General features: G+C 39.4%; 1 protein-coding gene across 1 annotated transcript in view; it reads left to right on the forward strand.

Annotated features, from left to right (window-relative positions):
* The window catches only part of LOC103775063 (disco-interacting protein 2 homolog C), a gene marked incomplete at its 3' end in the record, with an annotated part of 96,068 nt that overhangs the window by 70,723 nt on the left and 4,580 nt on the right, over positions 1-20,765 (forward strand). Inside the window, exons 17-25 of the mRNA XM_008942506.1 lie at positions 3,182-3,321; positions 4,932-5,068; positions 7,261-7,469; positions 8,274-8,388; positions 11,628-11,829; positions 13,352-13,461; positions 14,257-14,337; positions 17,994-18,117; positions 19,751-19,872. Of these exons, the coding sequence (XP_008940754.1) occupies positions 3,182-3,321; positions 4,932-5,068; positions 7,261-7,469; positions 8,274-8,388; positions 11,628-11,829; positions 13,352-13,461; positions 14,257-14,337; positions 17,994-18,117; positions 19,751-19,872 (1,240 nt within the window). The remainder of the gene's footprint in view (positions 1-3,181; positions 3,322-4,931; positions 5,069-7,260; positions 7,470-8,273; positions 8,389-11,627; positions 11,830-13,351; positions 13,462-14,256; positions 14,338-17,993; positions 18,118-19,750; positions 19,873-20,765) is intronic.

The following is a 20,765-nucleotide window of genomic DNA, read 5'->3' on the forward strand; positions in this document are numbered from 1 at the left end:
TAATAGCTTAATGTGTGACATAGACAGTAGAATTGAGTGCACCCCCAGCAAGTTTGCAGATGATACCAAGCTGTGTGGTACAATTGACATGGCTGAGGGACAGCATGCCATCCAGAGGGACCTGGCCAAGCTTGAGAAGTGGGCCTATGTGAACCTCATGAATCTGAACAAGGCCAAGTGCAAGGTCCAGCACCAGGGTCAGGTCCCCCCAGTATCCATACAGGCTGGGACACAATGGGACTGAGAGCAGACCTGCAGAGGACTTAGGTGTACTGGTGGGTTAAAAGCTGGACATTTGCCAGCAATGTGTGCTTGCATCCCAGAAAGCAAATCATATCCTAGTCTGCATCAGGAGAAGTACGGCCAGCAGGCTGAGGGAGGTGATTCTACCCCTCTGCTCCACTCTTGTGAGACCCCACCTGGAGTACCACATCCACTTCTGACATCCTCAGTACAGGCAGGACGTGGACCTATTAGAGCAGCTCCAGAGGAGGGACACAAAAATGATCAGAGGGCTGGAACACCTCTCCCATGAAGAAAGGCTTGAGACAGGCGGGATTTTTCAGCCTGGAGGAGAGAAGGCTCCAGAGAGACCTTGAGCAGCCTTTCGGTGCTTAAAGGGGGTTTATAAGGAAGGTGGGGACAAATATTTTAGCACGGCCTGTTGCAGTAGGACAATGGGTAATGGTTTTAAGGTGAAAGGAGCGTAGATTTAGACTAGGTAGAAGGAAGACATTTTTCACAATGAGGATGGTGAAACAGTGGAACAGGTTGCCCGGAGAGGTGGTCGATGCCCCATCCATGGAAACGTTAAAGGTTAGGTTGGATGGGCCTCTGAGCAACCTGCTCTAGTTGAAGATGTCTCTGCATATTACGGGGGTGGTTGGACTACATAACCTTTAAACGTCCCTTCCAACCCAAAATATTGTATGATTCTATGATTTATATATCATCTTTCCACATGATTTTTCTCTTTCTTCTTGGCAGAGATAGTTGTTTTATGGATGTTCCCGTGTGGCTATCATGGACAGGACAAAATAAGATACCGTATATTGTGGGATTGTTGCTGACAACATACTTTCTAAAATGATGTATAGATGGTGTCAGGTGCTTGGCTCCTGACCTCACTCCTCCATCCTGGTCCTCTGACTGTATTCCCTTTTGGTGTCAGATAGCTAGCTGCCTGCAAGAGGAGACTCAAGCACAGTTAACTGGGGTCTTGTTCAAGGATCCACCTCAGACTACCAGGATACCAGAAGTACTCTGAAATAGCAGCTCTGAAATGTCTGTCCTGTGGACCCTGGTTCCTTGGCACCAAGTCTTCCCTTTTGCACATCTGCTTCCATTGCACAGTGCTTCTTGCTAACCTGGGCAAAGCTGTTGTCTCAACCCAGGCCACAGCAAGTGTAGCTCTATTGACAAGTTCCCCAACATGATCCTAGGAGGTCTTGTGCCTCCAGCTTCCCTCTGTGTTACCCCGATCCTGTACACAGCCAGTGTCTTTCAAAGCTGCAACCACTCTTCTTTTTAGCACCCTTTGGATGCGATAAGTAATGCAAGATTTATGTGATGAAGGTCTAGGTGGCCTCTACTGCTGGAAGGTTGTGAGAAGCTCTTGTGTGCCTTTCTTCTCATAAGCAATAAAATGTGTGTTTTGGTGAGCAAGGGGGAGAGGAACTTGATCAATAATGTCGCTGAAAGTTCCTTTTACATGATAGGAATGTTATTTATCACACCTGCTTGTTTACTAGCACCATTTGTAATGCTCTAATGCATTTTCAAGCATGCCCACATCCTTCTTTGTTGACAATGTCACTTGAGAAATATGCCTCATAAAAGCTATTAATTGAAATTTATAGTGCAGATCTCTGCAAGGCTTACATGAGCATCATTGGCTAAAGCCCATCTAGTATTTCAAGCACCGTGGAGGTGAAACGTCATATTAAAGGACACGATCTGTTAAAAAACAGTTGTGTTATAAATCTGTTAAGAAATAGTTGTGCTATGATGATCTATTTAGAAAAAAATGCAGAATCTCGAAATAAATATTGTCTGTTTTACCCACCTTGAATATAGTTGGAACCTGGCTGGTCTACACGGATGCATTATCCACACTCAAATCAGCATCACAGTAGCTTCTGGTTTTGCATTTTAAAATGCAGGACACTATAGGAATCTTTCCAGACACGAAAAGCCCTGACATATTCCCTTGACTTAATATCTTGCATACGTCAACATTCATTTGCTCAAGCCACACTCTACATACACATAATTATTCCACTGATACAGCAGGCGTTTTTATATTGAAACACGTTGACAGACAGCTTGTGCTGATGCTGTGGAATTGTACAGCATGTCAGCAGTGAATCTGGGCACGCTCAGGTGTTGCAAAGAGGCTGCATCCACAACATTTTGACCATGACTGATGAAGGTGTAATTTGTTTTAATTTTCATGGGATAAATTAGAATTGGAAGAATTCAATTATATGCACTGAAATAAAGACAGTAAAGTCCTTGCAGCTTCCACAGATACTTGGCAGTGTATCTATTACAGCCTAATTTCTTCTGGTTAGTAATTTTAAATTATTTATTAGTATTGGGAGTGGTAAGTCATGTCTGTGATTTAAACACAGCAAAGTTGTATCCTAATCTTGACATTGATACTAGTATGCTAGAGTTAGGCTTTTAATCTGGCAAATGAGTTTGGCTTCCTAGGTTGCCCCAAAGTAGGTAACATATAGAGAGTTAATCAAGTTATTTGCTGATCAGTTCCAAATACTTAGGGTGCAGTCTCCCTGCACAGTGTCTGCACTGCCTTTCGGTGTTTTTAAAACAAGGCTAAACGCCTTTATTTGGGTAATCAAACAATCTTTATAAATTTGAAAATTTATACAAGTTGAAAATTAAATACAAGTTGTTTTGGGTAAATGTGAGATGTTACTTTTATCTCTGCAACCCCATATATGTGGGTGGCTACTGAATGGGATAGTTGAGAGACACAATTACTGAGAAATGAATGAAAAATGGAGTTCTGTCAGGTCTAGTAGGAGAAGAAAGAAAGTGAAATATTAAACTCTAAAATGGAGAGATTGCAATAGTATTTGCAGTAGTGGTCCATTAAAAATAAACAAATGCTTACATCTGCTTGATGGAGCACTGATGTTATAACCCCTGACTGCAGGCCAACAGACGACAGCAATCAGCCACCAGGCAGAGGAGTTCTGTCCATGCATGGTCTCACTTATGGAGTGATTCGAGTGGACTCTGAAGAAAAGCTTTCTGTTCTAACTGTCCAGGATGTTGGCTTAGTGATGCCAGGAGGTAAGGAGCTTTCTTTGAAAATTCCTATGTTTCATCCATTTAAGAAATTAGCTATAGACAGTCATAGGTGGGCGTACTTTGCTGTTAGACCACAAGCTTTGGGATTAGAACATGTGTACCTGGAAACACTGTAGTCCAAAAGCATTACCTTATTACCTTGGTTTTGAAATCCCAAGATTTCTTCTCTCTGTTTACCTCGGTGGCTGCCTTTACTTCCTTTAGTGGTGTGCTTCAAACAACCTGTCACCACATCAGAACATCCATTCCTTTAACTCTGAGATACAGGTACAGAAAATAATGAAGTTGCATTCTGAATTCTGGAGGCTGTACATAAATATCTATAAGCCTGACCCAGGTGAGACTGGGGAGTGAAAGTTTTTATAAGCTATGCTAAGGATCAACCAAATTGCTCTCTGAAGGCTTGCAGAATGTTTTTCCAAAGATCTTGTGCTATCGCCCAGTTATTAGGAAGAGAAGGTCTGCCTCCTATCAACAGTCCATATTGATAAATTCAAACTGAAACCGGTGCTTATAAATATGAAGATAAGATTTTCATAAGAGAGCTAGATTTTAAATAAGGTATTACAGAGACTAGGAAAGGGTAATACTGTAATTTTTCATAAGAGAATGTCTGTTACACACCAAAGGTGTAAGACATAATGATGCATCTCATAAAATTTCAGTTGAACAACTTAAAGGAAGATGATTGGTTGTTGTCTAATGGTTACCGCATAAGATGTTATTATAGATGTGCCATTTTGCACTTCACACTATATTCTGATTGTTTTAATAGAAGTACATGCTGCTGCTTATCCTCAGAGTGAGAGAAAGGTCATTTAAGATACTTTACACTTGTACTTAAAAAGATGTGATGATTCATTTCTGGTCTCCCTTGGCTATCATAACCTCTTTCCAACTGCAAAACCTAAACATGCTGGACTCCAACTCCAGGGGTTATAGCTAGAGCAGCATACCTGACTCTTACTCACATGGCTGAAACATAAAATAGTGCTTTTTCCTCAGATCAGTGCTTTCTAATCTCTCCTGTTGAGCTCCTGCTGCCTCTGCAGTCTTGCAAGACTGGTGAGAGGGAGTCTGAGATCTGATAAATTCTTAGTGAAACAGCCTACCAGTCTGCTAGAATATCTTGATCTTTCACATGGTGGTACTTGCTACTTTGTGAGAGGTGGATTTCCTGGTTGCCTGCCTCCCTGGCAATGTATTTATTATCAAGACTTCCATTAGGATATTTCATTTTGCACTGACTGTGGTAAATCTGGTGTTCAATATGCAAAGCTGGGAACGCAATCACATTTCACAGCAATATTACAGATCAACTGAAGTTATAGAGAACAAGGCAAATTAGGTTTTGTTATCTGTGTAAAGAATGAGTTTACTTAGATCTTTGCATCCTTTTTATAAACATTATTTATAATTAAGATTAGATAATGTTGAACACCTTCATGTGTGAGAAACTGATTGTTAGACATGAATCTAGATGTAATTTGTCTCTTTATGTCATCTCCACCACGATGTCTTTCCCACAATATTTATGTTATCCTGCAGTTTGTTTTATAATATTTTTTTAAATTCCTGTCCTCTCCCTCTAGCTATAATGTGTTCAGTGAAGCCAGATGGAATTCCTCAGCTCTGTAAAACAGATGAAATAGGAGAACTTTGTGTATGTGCTATTGCAACGGGTACATCATATTATGGACTCTCGGGCATGACCAAAAATACTTTTGAGGTAAGTTGACCTAAAAATGCTGTATAAAATCCCTCCTTTTTAACTTTTTCTATTTTGATAAAATATTTTACATAAAATACTGATAGTAATAATATCAGAATAGCAGTGATAATCAGTACTTGTGGCTTGGGACTTGTAATCTAGGCAGATAATCTGCACTGAAGCCTATTTCATTAAGTGGAATGGTAGATCTTTGTGTAGGTTTAGTTTTGACTCTGAAGAGCTTTTACTTTAATTTTGAAAGAAGATACTGGGGGCTGAAACAATCAGAAGGAAAGCAGGAAGAAAGACAAAGTTCAAAAGTTAATACTGTACAACTCTGTGAGTGACCTAAGTGCAGAATTTGATTGGTGCAAACAGTTGTAATGCTGCTGGGTATCTTTAAAAAGCAGTTTCCAACATTTCCACAGTTCAGCCAGTATTAAAGGCTTGCATTTATACAGAACCCTGACAGACGTATTCTTCAAGAGGTATCTGAATAGCAAAAATACCTTTTCCTAGTTAGTCCCCACCTTCTTTTGTTTGAATTGCCTTTGGTGAAAGCCTTCTTGCTTTGTGGAACCTGTTTTCCAGTAGGTTTCAGCTCCAGTGCAGACAGCTGTATTGATAGCTCTTTTGTACCTGCTCACTTGTTATCATTAACTTCTGAAGCCACTATGAAAGGCTGATCAGAAAAATACTGGAAAAAAATTGAGATGGGATTTTTATTGTTCTGATCCTTTTCTCTTTTAATATTTGAGACAAAAAAATTAGAAAAATACATTAACATTTCCTTTAACAAATGCTCTGGTATTACCATTCTTAATAGACTAAACATGAATAATATCTCTTGCAAAATGCAGATCTGAATGGTGTGAACACTATACATTAAATAATTAATGGAAACTAGTGCATCCAGTTCTCCATCCTGCTATTGAAACCAGGAGTCCTGCTATGCTATTGTGATCTGAAATTTGTTGATAGCTGATTGCTGTGCTACAAGTGCAATTGGCAATACCCAGTGTGAATGATAATCCCAGATTTGATGTATCTCAGGGTAGAAGGGTACTTACATGTGTCTTGTAGTACTTACTGTAATTGTAAAATCATTCATAATTCATAACTGGATCTGCAGTTTAACAGCATATTTAGATTGATATAGACTTATTCCTAATGGTAAGCAAATAAATGTCCTCTGAGTGAGCAGAACCACTCTTTTTTAAGTTAATCATGTTCTTAGAGGCCCTCTCAAAGTGAGCCTCTTTTTTGTTTTACTGTGTAACTCATGTTGCAGATATTAGAATCAAACATTTTTCTTTTCCTGAAATGAATGATGGCTGAGGATGTATAAGCATTAAATCTGTTCAGTAGGAGTCACCCATAGGCATCTGGCAGCAGCATTTGACCTTTCTTTTTAGGTGAGACTCGAAGGACAATATATAGGCCTGTTCTTCTACTTGCCATTGTCTTAAATAACTTGCCTTTAGACTATTGCAGTTTGAAGAAGCAATGGCAGGAAAGTGTGGTTGTGTCAGAATGCAGCTCAAAGTAGCTCATGTGACAGAAGGACAACACTGCTAGTTAGGATAGAAGAAATGGTAGAAAACTTCCTATGGGAGTCATGTATCTGTCTGGTGTTCAAACATTTAGAGAGGCTCTCTATTTTCACTTTTAGACATGATACAGAAGGTACTGTGCAGACTTAATTGACCTTAGACAAAAATGTGGTCAGCTGCAAGAGTCATTAATGTGCAGTACCTTAAAATAGCTCCACTTCTGGCCAGCTTATTTCTCTATACTGTTCTGGAAATGGGCATGAGGTGCTAAAAAGAACCTCTATTGTAATTTTTACAATTTAATCTCTCAGTAACCTATACATAGGACCTCAGGTTAGCTGCACTCTGCACAGCAGGTGTTTTTATTCAATACTGTTGATGCTAATTTATATGTTTTTTTAAGGTCATAAATAACTTATAGAGCCAGGTTAGGGAAAAAGTGTGTAGTGAACAGTGGGATTGAACTTGCTGGCACTCAGGTACTGAAAGTGACACAGCCCAGTCTAGGAGTTTCCTGACACTCCCTTTATGAGTAAAGAGCATCACCAGCAACCTATTTACTTCATTGCTGAAGAGCTATCTGAAAGAGTATGCCTGAAATATTTTGCAGTATGATCTCTGTGTGTAAAGTTGAAGACCTGTGCTTCTGTCTTACAGGTGTTTCCTATGACCAGTTCTGGTGGTCCTATAACTGAATATCCTTTTATAAGGACCGGACTGCTGGGCTTTATAGGACCAGGTGGGCTTGTCTTTGTTATCGGCAAAATGGATGGTTTGATGGTTGTCAGTGGAAGAAGACATAATGCTGATGACATTGTAGCAACAGCACTGGCCGTGGAACCAATGAAATTTGTCTACAGGGGAAGGTTTGACCCTTTCTTTTCTTATCTTATGTAGACATCTTTATTGTGCTTAGGCCAGGTGTACATGAGCCGAAATGCCTTCAGAAGGTGTTGTCTAATCTGCACTGTGGTTTCCCTTTGTTGCTGTTCACATTGCTGCAACCAGGAGACAGCAACCAGGAGACTGTGTTGAGGCAGACTTTAGATACAAAGATCCAAAACTGTGATTATTAAAATATACAGTTGAATGGCTGGTTAATTCTGAAGGTGTTGACTCAACAGGGTCCTTTCTGTCCAAGTTGAGCATTTCCAGTATGCCTAACACTGAAGTTCTTGAACTTGACAGCTGTTCCTTGTGTGACCTTCCTCATGTGCTGAAACTGAGCAGGAGAAGTCTAAAACTTCTGAAGAGCCGAGTGCAGTCACCTGCACTCACATTTGGGCACCTGGCAGACCTCTCACAAAATGACGTTGCAATTACTGTCTTCTAAGATGAGACCAAAGAAGGTGCTTATGCTGGCTGTTATATAACAGCTCAACAACCACCTGGGGCCCAAGTTCAGTGCTTCTCTTGTCCTAACAAGATTCAGTTCTTCAACCCTGCTGTGACATTATGCCTGTATTTACATGATGCTAGAACAAATATTTATCCTCCAGAAGTTACCCCAAAGTGTTCTTATTTCTTTTTGCCCATAAATAAAATACTAATTGATGCACCAGATGTCTCAGGAATAAATAACAAAATCACAGTTATGGAAGATTAACTTAGAGGACAGGTTTTTCTGTCTGTCCTGGCACTTAATACTCTTCCTTCCTTCTCTTCTATAGAATAGCAGTGTTTTCAGTGAGTGTGCTGCATGATGAAAGGATAGTTATTGTTGCTGAGCAAAGGCCGGATTCCACAGAGGAAGACAGTTTCCAGTGGATGAGTAGAGTTCTCCAGGTAATGCTCTTTATGCACATTTGGAACATATTTTTTCTTGCTTTGTATGATTTTTATTGATCTTTCAGGCCCCCAAGGTAACTGACATTTGTCTTTGAGTAATTGTAAGTCCACCTTCAGTTGCACTTGCACCTAATGAGCACAAAATTAGGTTCTTCTGAGTGACAGTTCCTATCTGGGCTGCACATATCCAGAGAAGTTCCTGTTCCTAATCAAAATGCTATAAGAAGACAGGGATGAATTGCAGTAAGCAATAGCAGGGCGAGAGTAACATATGGTTATAAGGATATAATCATTCATCACTTCAAAAGGGTAATGAGCAAATGTAGTATATACTTTTATTGTCAAAAGCTACTGGAGTTTCTTACTAAACAGTTATTGGCACTGATATGGAGTTGACCTCATCAAAAGTAGATATACATATCTGACCTAGATCACCAGATATTTTTTTTAATCATTGTTTCTAGTGCACTGTGTTTATAGCTAAAATAAACTGAATGAAACACAGCCTAAAAGTGCCGATTTCTCTCCACTGAAATGAAGTGATTGATTAGCTCAGATGTAGGTATCTGCAATGAGGTTATCTATCTGCATAGAGGACACATATTGCAAGGAATCCCGTTAGAGCTGTCTGGTGTATCATGCAAGGCACATAGCACTGTGATAAAACCCACCTTGGTGATGTTGTTCAACAGTTTGACCTGAAGACTAAAAAATTCTGATCTTACATATTGCAGTCCAAGTTAAGACAATATCATTACCATACTCAAAGTTTTTTCAACTCTTAATATCTGCACACAAAAAAATAGATACATTAGATATCAGTCATGTTCTGTCTCCTCCATCTCCATGGTTAAGCCCATTCTTACTCAAAAGCAATAGTGGAGATATAGTCAAATAGTCAATAGTGGAGATATAGTCAAATTAAGTCTGTCTGTTGCTACATTGTGAAGTGGTCTCAGTTCTGTCTGTAGCAGGTTACCTGTTGCTTCCACTTCCCTTTCCTACCTTCCTTTCTGTCCTTCCTCAAGGACTCTTCTCAGATAAACATATTGTAAGCATCTTTTTTAATGCACCCAAGAGTCAAAGAAAAAGATCCCACGCAATTGAGAGATATTTTTATTCATTATTGCTTTGTACTGAATAAGAAACGGAATCTGTCTACTGTATCCTTGAAGAAACTGAAGAAATAAGGTTTCATCCATCTCAAGACAGGTTTATCTGCTCTCTACATTCACAGTAGATCTAAATTATTACCAAGAAAAGCTAGAACCTCTAGCTTCACCATCACGCAGAAAGCCTTTGAAGCACCAGGTAGCACCTAGGTCAACTCTTGTAGAAGGAAAGGCCTTTGGATTGCCCATGCTTCAGCAATTCTTATCAGGTAGCAAGCTCCTAAAGAAGGGGTTTGAACTCTGAACTTAGAATTCTCCTGTTTGGTCAGTTGAGCATTTTATTACTTCTACAGAAATCCTGTCTTATACTGTCATAGCCAATAGAATTCAGTGCTGAACACTGTAGGAGTAAATGTGTCAAGTTACTCCTGCCAGAAGTTAGTCCTGTTACTCTGATTATGATCAAGTCACAGCAGTGTCTGAGAATCTTAGGCCATAAATCAAAGTAAACACTTGTCTGGCTGCTTTCGTCACCTATGCATGAAGTCTGCAACTCTGGCATGCATCACTGTGGGAACAAGAATTTTCTGGTTCCATTTGAGCTGAGAGTGGAGACGGAGGAGAGAAGCCAGGAACATGTAGGATCCTTTGTGCCTCCTTCCTGATCCGAGTTTTAATGGCAGGTGTAAGGAAGCAGTAACCAGTTACATCTGAATCATCTGCTGGTCATGAGCGATGTGACCGTACCACGCTTGTGTCATGGCTCTCAGTGGCATCCCTGATAACAAACTGCCAAATTGCTACTCACTTCTCACCGTGTTTGTGAGACTCATCTGACACCTTGCGTGTGCCGCCTGTGCCAGCCCTGCCCTCCGCTGCCTGCTGACTTGCCCTGTAACCACTTTCCATCAACCTGATGTCAGTTATCCTAGCCTACCACTACTAAAATTGCAATGTTTGCAAAATGAGTGATTGCTTTATAATTATTTCTTTCTTTTGAAATCAAATCAAAAAATTAAGCAAACAGAAGCCAAAAGTAAAGTATTACTTAGGATCTCTGTAGAAGTAATCAGTAATTTATTGGTCTGCACTTAAGTACAAAACTATAAATGATTATTTGATTCTCAGAATATAGATTGTATCTTCAAAGCAACAGACATATGCATTTGCTTTTCTTACAGTTAAAAATTGAAATTCAAGTTAAGTAAATTATATTTTTGAATAACTACTCATTAGAGATGCTCTCTGTAATTTGTTTCTCGCTCTGGGCAGGTGTCTGAAGTTGTCTTTCTAAGTTGCTGCAATTTTTTCTAACCAACATAAGGAAAATAACTAGTTAAAATGTGTATGCAATTGAAATCTAAGTGCATGGCTATTCGTGTTTACCTAAATAAATTACTTATACTGCACATTATAGATTTTTCAGAAGTTATGCAGTTTACTCCACCTGTCAGACAATTAACATGATTACTAAAAGATTCAAAGATGCTTATTTTTCAGGTTTTGATTCAAGAGATTTTTTTTCAGTTGGCTACTTTTGTAGTTTTCTCTCATATTGTTGTCATTTCCTATTCTTGCCTGACAATCTTCCACACAGTAATCAGTTATTATCCTAGAAAAAAAAAATAAAATTCATAAGCTACATGCATTAGTGAGGATATAGTGATCTAAGTGCAACCTTTGAGATTTTTCTTTGCTCTGCAAGATGGACTGGGTATTAATTTGGTAGGACTCCTTTGAACTTTATTTCTGAGAAGTGCACAGGTTAAAATCAGTTTCACATGGGTTGCCAGTCCAGCTTAGTAATAGATCTCCAGGATGTGTGCTAGTAACGTGTCCCTAGGAGGGATGCCTGGGTAGCATTTCCTAACAAATTTCTGTGTATTTATCACCAGTTTTTTATTTGCTCTTTTATCTTCTGGAATGAGTGTAGTAACAACAGTGTTACATTTCTGTCCACCTGCTCCCAGTGAAAAGAATCTCCTTGTCACTGACACTTCTCAAGTGTCTTTCCATTGCCAGTTAATTATTAGGGTTTGTTTTATGCAGTAATTCAGAACAACGTGCTTATTAGAGTGATGAAAAACTAGCCTGTCATTAAAATCAACTTCCTGCTTTTTTTAGGCCATCGACAGTATTCATCAAGTGGGAGTCTACTGCTTAGCACTCGTACCAGCAAACACACTTCCCAAGACACCGCTGGGAGGAATACACCTGTCAGAAACAAAACAGCTCTTCTTGGAAGGATCACTGCATCCTTGTAACGTGCTGATGTGTCCCCACACATGTGTAACAAACCTGCCTAAACCAAGGCAAAAACAACCAGGTAAGATGAGTGGAGGCAAAGGGACCATGGCTTAATGTTATGTGGAGCAAAGTCAAGTAGCTGTTAATGCGGGTGAGAATAAGCTCCACCAGCTGTTCCTGTTCAATATTCCAGGTGTTAAGGACATCATTGGTTTTGGCAGAAGCTAGAAGTACTTTCACAAAGAATGCAAGGAAAAATACTCCAAAAAACAAAGATCAGTAAAGATGAAGCCATTTATATCACTCTACAAGGCAGTGCTGAGACCGCACTGGTCAGTTATGTTTAAAGAAGATGGACTGAAACTGAAACAGAGAAAGATAAAATCTTGACTTATTTGACAGCTGAGTTTGTAAAGTAGAAATAGAGAGGAAGAGGACTGTTGACACTAAACAACAGTGTTGGAAGAAAAGCAAATACTAAAAAACTAGGCATGAATAAATGAAACTCAAGAGTTAGTATTATGCTTTTTACCTGAGTAGGAAGGCTCTGGATTATCCTTACAGCAGGTATATTCGAGGGAAAACCCCAACTAGTTTTAAGATGCTTCTTCAGAAGTTCTGCCACACTTTATGAAGAATATTGGCTGAAATGGTACAGCAAGACACAGACTCAAGAAACTGAGAAAGCCCTTGTAGCCTGCTGTGTGTAGTCCAGTTGCTGGTTACTCATGCCCAATGACCAAAAAAATTTTAGCAAATTTTTTACTTTGTATCCAATTGCAGATTTTTTTTCAAGGATTTCTGGATCTGTAGGTTTAAGACCTGAATTCAGCTACATTAGACTAAGCGTTGGTTACTTTCCATTTTGAAAACAATCTCAGACATCACAGACTAGAAGTAAAGTCTGGTATGAAATGCAGATGATCTCCATGCTGGAGAAGCAGAAAACAAATGTTGACATGAGCATAAATGGCATCTGTAAGACAGGAGTTTTCCCATAATGGCAGCAACAAAATATCTGTGAAATCCACCTTATGGAGTAGTGTCAACCATGACATCTTCCTTTCTTCTGAAGTTAACTTATTTTTCTTCAGTCTCTACCTTTTGCTAAAGGACTTGCTTATTTTCTATCATGTGCACCATCTGCCTTCCTAATCCTTGTCACTTCATGTCCATAGCATTTCAGCATTGCTAATACAGATGTAACTTAGCCCAGGGAAGAGAAGGGAGAAATAGGAAGATTGTCCCTGAAGCCTGGATACAACTCATCTGGTTTTAGGCGCTTGAATGAACATGCCTAAATTAGGAGCTGAATTTTCCAAAGATTCCTCATGCCAAGGCAGACAAGATGTGTGTCTGGCTGTAGAGAGCCCATGTTAGATAGGCTTCTCAGTCAGATGTGTTTAGAGAGGATGAATCTGGGCCTACGTATGTTCCAGCTACTTCTGGTGCATTGACCAAAGTTTGTATCAGCAGAGACATGCTTAAGGTCTGGTGTTATGGATAGCAATGATATCACGTAATGCAAAAGAAATGAAAAGAATTTTCACCCACAAATGAAGGATTTTTAATACACTTAGTACATTTCTGCTTTGTTCTAGAAATTGGCCCTGCCTCTGTGATGGTGGGGAACTTGGTCTCTGGAAAAAGAATTGCACAGGCCAGTGGCAGAGATTTGGGGCAAATAGAAGATAATGACCAAGCCAGAAAGGTAAGTTAAAACTTTTCTGATACGGCTTATATTTAGCTAGGTAGCATCAGGACACCCAGCTGTATGTAGATTGTAGCATTATTATTGCAGAATTTGCTGATGGCTTTTTTAAATTCACACTAAAATAATTCAAAACCCCTTTTACAGATAGATATAAAATAGATATGAGGAGGGATCACTGCATTTCATTTATATGGATTTTTTTTAATAGGATTACAGGGGACAATAGAACAAACATTGTGGAAATTGTTAATGGGGCTTCTACCAGAAATCACTTTCTATTATGTCTTTTTACTAGTCCAAGTGGTGTCCAAAGAATTTTGTTTCCATATATGGTCCTGGCCTTATTTGCTGTTACTTTGATCATGTAAAATTAAGTTGAAATTCAGCTCTTTTGAGGGCTTATGTGAGTAATTAAATTTGTAAGCTCTAAACTGTATAAATATATATGTATTTCTGGTAAGAAAAAGAGAAGAAGCTGAAGAATTAAAGTTGTGCTTAAATGCAGAGAGATCAGTAAGAACTGTTTTATTGTTTTGAAAGTATATGTGGTAATATATCGTAATCCCAGCAGTGGTGTCACTTCCAAAGAGGCCACTGCTACCATGCAAAAGGACCGTGCTATAAATATGCATCATGACAAGAGAATTAATTCATGTTTAGTGCTTCTGGGTATTGATGGAAAAAGTAGCATATAAATAAGAAAGACATAACTGAACTAGCAAAAATAGTTACCTGTCCTTTTAAAGGCAAAAAGTAATTTAGTGTCCTGGCTATCACTCTGTTTTATTTTAGTTCCTCTTCCTCTCAGAAGTGTTGCAGTGGAGAGCTCAGACCACTCCTGACCACGTGCTTTACACTCTGCTCAACTGCCGGGTGAGCTCAGCCTGTTGGTATGGAAAATGGCACGTGGTGTTTCAGCTGCACCTGCTCCTGCTATGGCTCTACACGACCTTTCTCTTTCTTTTCCCATTAATACTCTGCTCTTATATTTAATGTTCACTGGTGCAGAAAGGAAAAGAGAATAATCATGGCCAGTTGTCAAAATATAAATTGCTTTTGTATCAGACAGGGTGCCTTGCACATTTCTCATTTCTTTTTCCACTACCTATATGTTGTAGGTGAGCTGACACTGCAAATCTGTTTCAATACTGATCATTCTATATGAAAGAGTAGTATTTTAATACTGCTCACCATTCTGTTTTCCAATTTGAAAAGCACAGGCTTGGTAAAATCAAATTATTTTCCCTAAATAAAACAATTGTTGTTGGTTTTGAGACTGGATCATCAGGGGGAGGTGTGAGAATGGGGAAAGGAAGTGAAGAGAAGAGAAGAGGAGATATGTCCAGAATCCAGCCAGGTCTGTCGAGGATCACTGAGAAGTCTTTCCGCATAGCTTACAGGAGGTGCCAGCCTGGCACAGCATTTCATTGCTTATCAAAAATGAATTAGTGCATGTCACATGGCACAGAACTTGGCTTTACTAAGTGGGTGATTAAAGGCTTCCTAAATTATTGTAGATGACAAACCAATAATTCCCAAGACTGCTGTAGAGAATGAAAGTATGATTTCAAACCATCCCATCACAGTACTTCGTAGATACATCTGTCAAAACTGGGAAACATATGTAGTGTGTGAGGGTCTCCAGGAGAGGAGGGGTCTGGAATTGTGCTCTTCCACTGGTGCCTTCTGGAGTAGCTGGTGTTGTGTCAGCCCATGTGATCTCTCAGCAACTTGGATGGGTTCTTAAGCCCCCAGTAATTTGTGAACCTCTGTGAAATGACCACTTACTGTATTTACAGGATAAGCTTTCCCAGCCTATATTACAGTGCTGGTACCAGAGGCTACTAATAAGTCATTGAATGACCTCTTTAAAATTCAGTGTAATAGCTAGTATTGTGTGAATGTGTGCAATGTAGCAGGTAATAGTGAAGTAGTAATGTAGTTGTCTGTGGCAGAGTAGAAAACTTGAGAGACAAAGCTATTTATAGTTTCAATATTACACTGTTAAGGTAGTGCATTGTTCTGTCCTGTAAGTTAGGAGCAAAGATGCTGTGAGAAAGAGACAGGGCTACATACTGTCCCATCTCCTCCACATGGGCTGTTGCTTTTCGGTTTTAAATAAAGCCACACTTCCCATGCTGGTGGGAGGGTGCAGTGTGCAAAACAAGGATTAACAAAATAATTTCTCATTCCATAGTAGTGAAAAATAGTTGAATTTTGAAATTGAGTTTCTCCACTACTCAGTGTGGAATATCTTATCATATGAAATTTGTTTTAGAGATATAATGCTTTATTGGGAGATTTAATGTCTTGTGGAAAAGAGTGACAAGTTTGGCAGGATTTATTCTAGGCAAATTTTATTACCCATCCTGAATTTTAGTTCTGGTTTGTAAGTTTTTGCTGTTTGTCCTTCTTGCACGTTGTCTGTACACTTTGTTCAAAAACATCCAGGCATCTTGCAGTGGATGACTAACAGAAACCCACTGAGAGTAGTGTTTTCCTGTAACCCAAGCTTTTGGAGAATTTGGAATATTTCTAAATTAGCGCAGTGCTTTATTTTTAGTGTGTGTCATCAAGGATTGCAACACCTCAGTATTGCAGGACACCTCTTATAAAAGACCCAAAGGGAATAGTTGCCTGATGCTTGCCAATGATTCTTGTTCAACAACAGGATTTTCCTTTGCAGCACTTCATATAAACACTGTCTTTCTCCTGGTTCACATGCAACAAGCACCAGAAGTCTTAAACATAAACAAGTGTTGCACAAATTTACATGTTTTGCAGTAATTCCCTTTCGGTGTCAGTGGAGCCTATGCTTCTCTTGTATGTGGAGATATAAAGGGTCCTTCTTCCCATGACTGTGCAAACAGGCAATTTATTGAAAGAAGCACGTTCCTATTGGCAGCTCTACGAGGACACACAGACCTCAGGTTACTTCGGCTGTACTTAGGATTGGACAGAAGTCATCTCAAGTCCAGCATCCGTATAGCTGTTTATGTCTTCAGAGGAAGCTTTCATAGTAAAAAGATCTCATTGTTCAGAAAACTGATGAAATTGCCTGAAATGCATTTCAGTAGGTGTGACCCCTGAAGATGGTGAAGAGAAATGTTAAGCCCTGACCTTGTCCTCTTAATTTTCAGTTAGGTTGTCTTCTTTGCTGACAGTTTGTAATAAAGTTTGTAGATGCCAAGTAATGCCTGGTAGCTTGCCACTGCTTCCAGTGCTAGACCTTTATCAAACTGCTCTCTCCACTCTGAAGCTTGTGGTCAATAAATACTGTGGTAGTGTGGGGAATGATGGTGGTGGATAGAAACCAGTAATCAGGCCAAATGGTTATTTTATTCCTGGCCTTGTTAAAATAGAGTGTAAAGAACATTTCTTTAGAAAATTACCTTCTTCCTTTTGCTCTTAGTAAGCATAGTAAGACAATATTTTTGATTGTGTTGCATTGTGGTTTTGTTATATTGTTCTTTTAAAGCGTGTGTATATGCATGTATATTTCTACCTTTTTTCCCCCCTTTTTTTGTCAGATTCCCTATTTTTAAGTGAACTTAGTGGTTGTGATAGATGCCAAGTATATCATAGCAGTACTGGAGACTGAAATCCTCTTTCCTCACAGAACACATGCACAAGCAAAGGTGCAGAGCCCTTCCCCTTCTGCCCTGTCCCTTAATCTCAGCCCAGACCTGGCCACGTCAGCAATAGGCTATGTCAATCTGTGTCTTGCATGTTCATTTTTAGACTTCTCTTCTGAGGTGTTAGCTGTGGTAGTGAATTTTGTGGTGCCGATGTATCTTTCTCTAAATGACTATTTGTGTGTGCATATCTACACACATACATGTATTTAGGAAACGCAAGGACCATAACACTCATCCAATTTAAAGCACTGTATCTGTTTGATAATGAGGGATTAGTGTTATTTGAAGTGCTTCAAAAAGCTCAGTTCTGTAGAATATTTTGTTTTCATGCTGACCAGAGTTACTCAAATTCAACAAATGCATTTCTTCTCTATTTCATTTATGTTCATGTACTTAGATTTTGTTCCAGACTAATTCTTTTGCCCATCGCAAAGTATTGTTTTCTCCTGTGTCTTTTGTCTCATCTTTAAAGTATTTCTGCTGTGCCATTTGGCTTCACTCCAGCATGCAGCCAACCAAGTGCACTGTTCAGGATTGCTCTCCACAGATTCTCCAGATACTCCAGGCTGTAGCAGGAGTGCTGCCTGTGTAGCAAGGGAAGTGCAGATTCCATGGGCAGGATATTAGCATACTACTGTACTCCCTTGGTTAGGGTGAAGACACTGTTGAGGGCAGAAGGCACAGAGAAAGGAAGAGAGGACATTCCTCTGATTTACAGCTGTCTTTTTTCCTTCTGACTAGTTTGGCATAAGGCTGAAGGTTTCTGTATTTAAGTTGTTTTCATGATGTATTGTGGTTGCGCCTCACCTACAACCTTCCAAGGTGCAGAGGAAAATAGAGTTTCAGCACGATGTGTTACCTTCTGTGACATTTATCTTTCCTCCTGTGCAGGGAACAATAGCCAACTCCCTAACGTGTGTCCAGCTACATAAACGAGCTGAGAAGATAGCTGTCATGTTGATGGAAAGGGGACATTTACAAGATGGAGACCATGTGGCTTTGGTTTACCCACCAGGTAAAGAACAGCCATGTTGCCACCCTGGTAGTCCTGGATATTATTGAGATCCTTGAGAACTGTGCTGCCCTGGTGGTGTTACCAACCTGTAAACCATGTTAATTGGCAAAACACTAAATATTTCCCTTATGTACATTTCTTTGGACTTAGTCAAACACATTCAAAAGCATTTCTCTTCGCATATGTGCATAGATACTATTTTTTGGGGTTCATATAAGATTAAACTGTGGGTTTAGAACCTGTCTCTTATAAGCAATCATATTTAATTACTGCTTTTCTTTTAGCGTGCTGGAAATATGCTATTTTATGAGCACATAGTTCTCCTAAAACATTCCACGTGCTGAGTGTTCTTAGATTCACCTGTTGAATTCCCTCTTGAAAGTTCCATGCTTCATAAGGGTAAAGCAGCAATGCCTAGGAAGCAACCCATGTTTTTTTAGAGTAGAAGTATGATTAATAAATAGCAGATGATTAAGAAATACCAAATCATAATCACTCGTTTTCTCTATAGACCCTTAACCTAGACAACTTGCTGTGGCTTAGATTTTCATCCTTTGACATAAGGGCTTTTAAGCTTGTGTTAACTGGTACCATGTTTGATATTTGTGCTATTCTTTTATCTTTAGTATTTCATGTGTGTTAGTGAAATAGTCTGATTTAAGTAAATCAGATTTAAAATAAATTTAAAAAGTAAATCTGATTTAAATAAATAGTCTGTATTGTAATACTTGTTTTGTAAGGGCTGCAAAATACTGGTTAGTCTTTATAGGAGTAAATTCTCAACAGTTAAGATGAGTAAACCTTTCAACAAAAGGAGACTATTATTTTAATCTTAAGTTTTTATTTTCTGTATTTCACTTCCCATGAATAAAGCATTTTATTGAAGGAACAATTACCTACAAGTACTGCAGATCCTTTCCCAGTGAAAGAATAAAAGAACTCCCATTGTCATCTTACCACAGCCTGTGTACAGCACCAGGGAGCTATCAAACTACAGTACTCACGGCATCTTTGTGCTGCTCTGTGTTCAGCCTCCTCAGTTAGCCTGAAGTGTGCTGTTCACTGTCTGTCACCTGCAGCCAATATTTATACAGAAAAACATCTAATTTTATGTTAGAAGCAGGATTTGAAAATCATGACTTGCTTTTCAGGTGCATACAGATGCTGCATTTTTGAGGTTAAAAATGACTTAAGGAAGTACTTACTGAAACCTCCAGATGTTCTTTGTGCAACTAACAGTAACCAGCATCATCCTACTTCATCCTCTTGCTGGGACATCACTCTTGTAGACTGTCATTTGTCTATAAACATAAATTTAGTAAGATAATTAATCTGTGGAAATCAGTCTTTTTAACAGGTTACTTCCTGATCATAAAAGTGGGGTTCATCTAAATGATGCTATCTGGCTGTAGCTCTGTGTGTCACCTTTGGTTTTTCATGCTCAGAACAGTACAGTTGAAAGGAATCAGTGAAGCTGAGCAAATACTGACAAGGGGCTGCAGAAGTCTGTTACAGGGCTTAGACACTCTTTTAGCCTTCTGAGTTGAGTTCCAAGTAATACTTAGCTGACATAGGTGTCCATGATGAAGTGGTTTGATTTCAGGGGAGGACTCTTGTTTTGTTCTGCGTGCAGGAATCGACCTGATCGCGGCGTTCTACGGCTGCCTGTACGCGGGCTGTGTGCCCATCACCGTCCGACCCCCGCACCCCCAGAACATCGCCACCACGCTGCCCACCGTGAAGATGATTGTGGAGGTGAGCAGGCACCTCAGCGTGCACGAGCACACCAAATGGGCCACGGATTTGCCTCGTCTTTAGGAACAGTAACCTAAGTGAGGGGTGCTGTAGGCTGAACAGTTGTAATCCTTCCAAAGATCCAGCCCCTGGATCATCTTTGTGGCCTCCTCTGGACTCGTTCCAACATATCTACGTGCCTTTTATGATGAGGGCACCAGAACTGCACACAGTATTTGAGGTTGGGTCTCACAAGAGCAGAGTAAAGGAGGAGAATCACCTCTCTTGATCTCCTGGCCACACTCCTCATGATGCATCCCATGATATGTCAATAGACTAATTTTAATAAAATGTTGAATTTTATTAGCCATATTAATGCCATTATGACTTAAAAGCCCCTTTGCTCTGTTTTACAGAAGATTCTCTTTCATTTTGGAGAGGTATGACCTTGTAGAATTTAAATTGTTGAGGCTGTTTGTTGCCAGTGCAGTCATACCAATTTCCTGGTGTGATGTAGTCAAATCCTGCTCTGACATGCTATTTGTCTACACAGCACCTTTAGAAGCCAGTAAGAAGGACTTCTGAGCAAAATTTGGCCTACATAATTGTGTTTTGGTGATGAACTGGTAGTAGTAAAATATAACTGAACATTATTGAGGCCCATTTTGAGCCATTGCTAACCTGTAGCTAAAATGTCTTCTTTCTCCTTCCCACCATCTGTGTGTGTTTACCTCTGATTTGCTATTATCCAGGCATGGACATTCTGTATTTTAATGAACCTCATGATCTTCCAGAAAACACAATTCCTGAGAAGGCTAGTAATCATCAAGTCTTGAAATTCCTCTTGTTTTATGGCTTCACTATATCCCAAATCAGGACTTTCATAGATTGAGATTAGCTATGTAAGAATTAGC

The sequence above is a fragment of the Merops nubicus genome, unplaced genomic scaffold (assembly GCF_000691845.1).
Source record: "Merops nubicus isolate BGI_N331 unplaced genomic scaffold, ASM69184v1 scaffold3486, whole genome shotgun sequence".
Taxonomy (NCBI): Eukaryota; Metazoa; Chordata; class Aves; order Coraciiformes; family Meropidae; genus Merops; species Merops nubicus.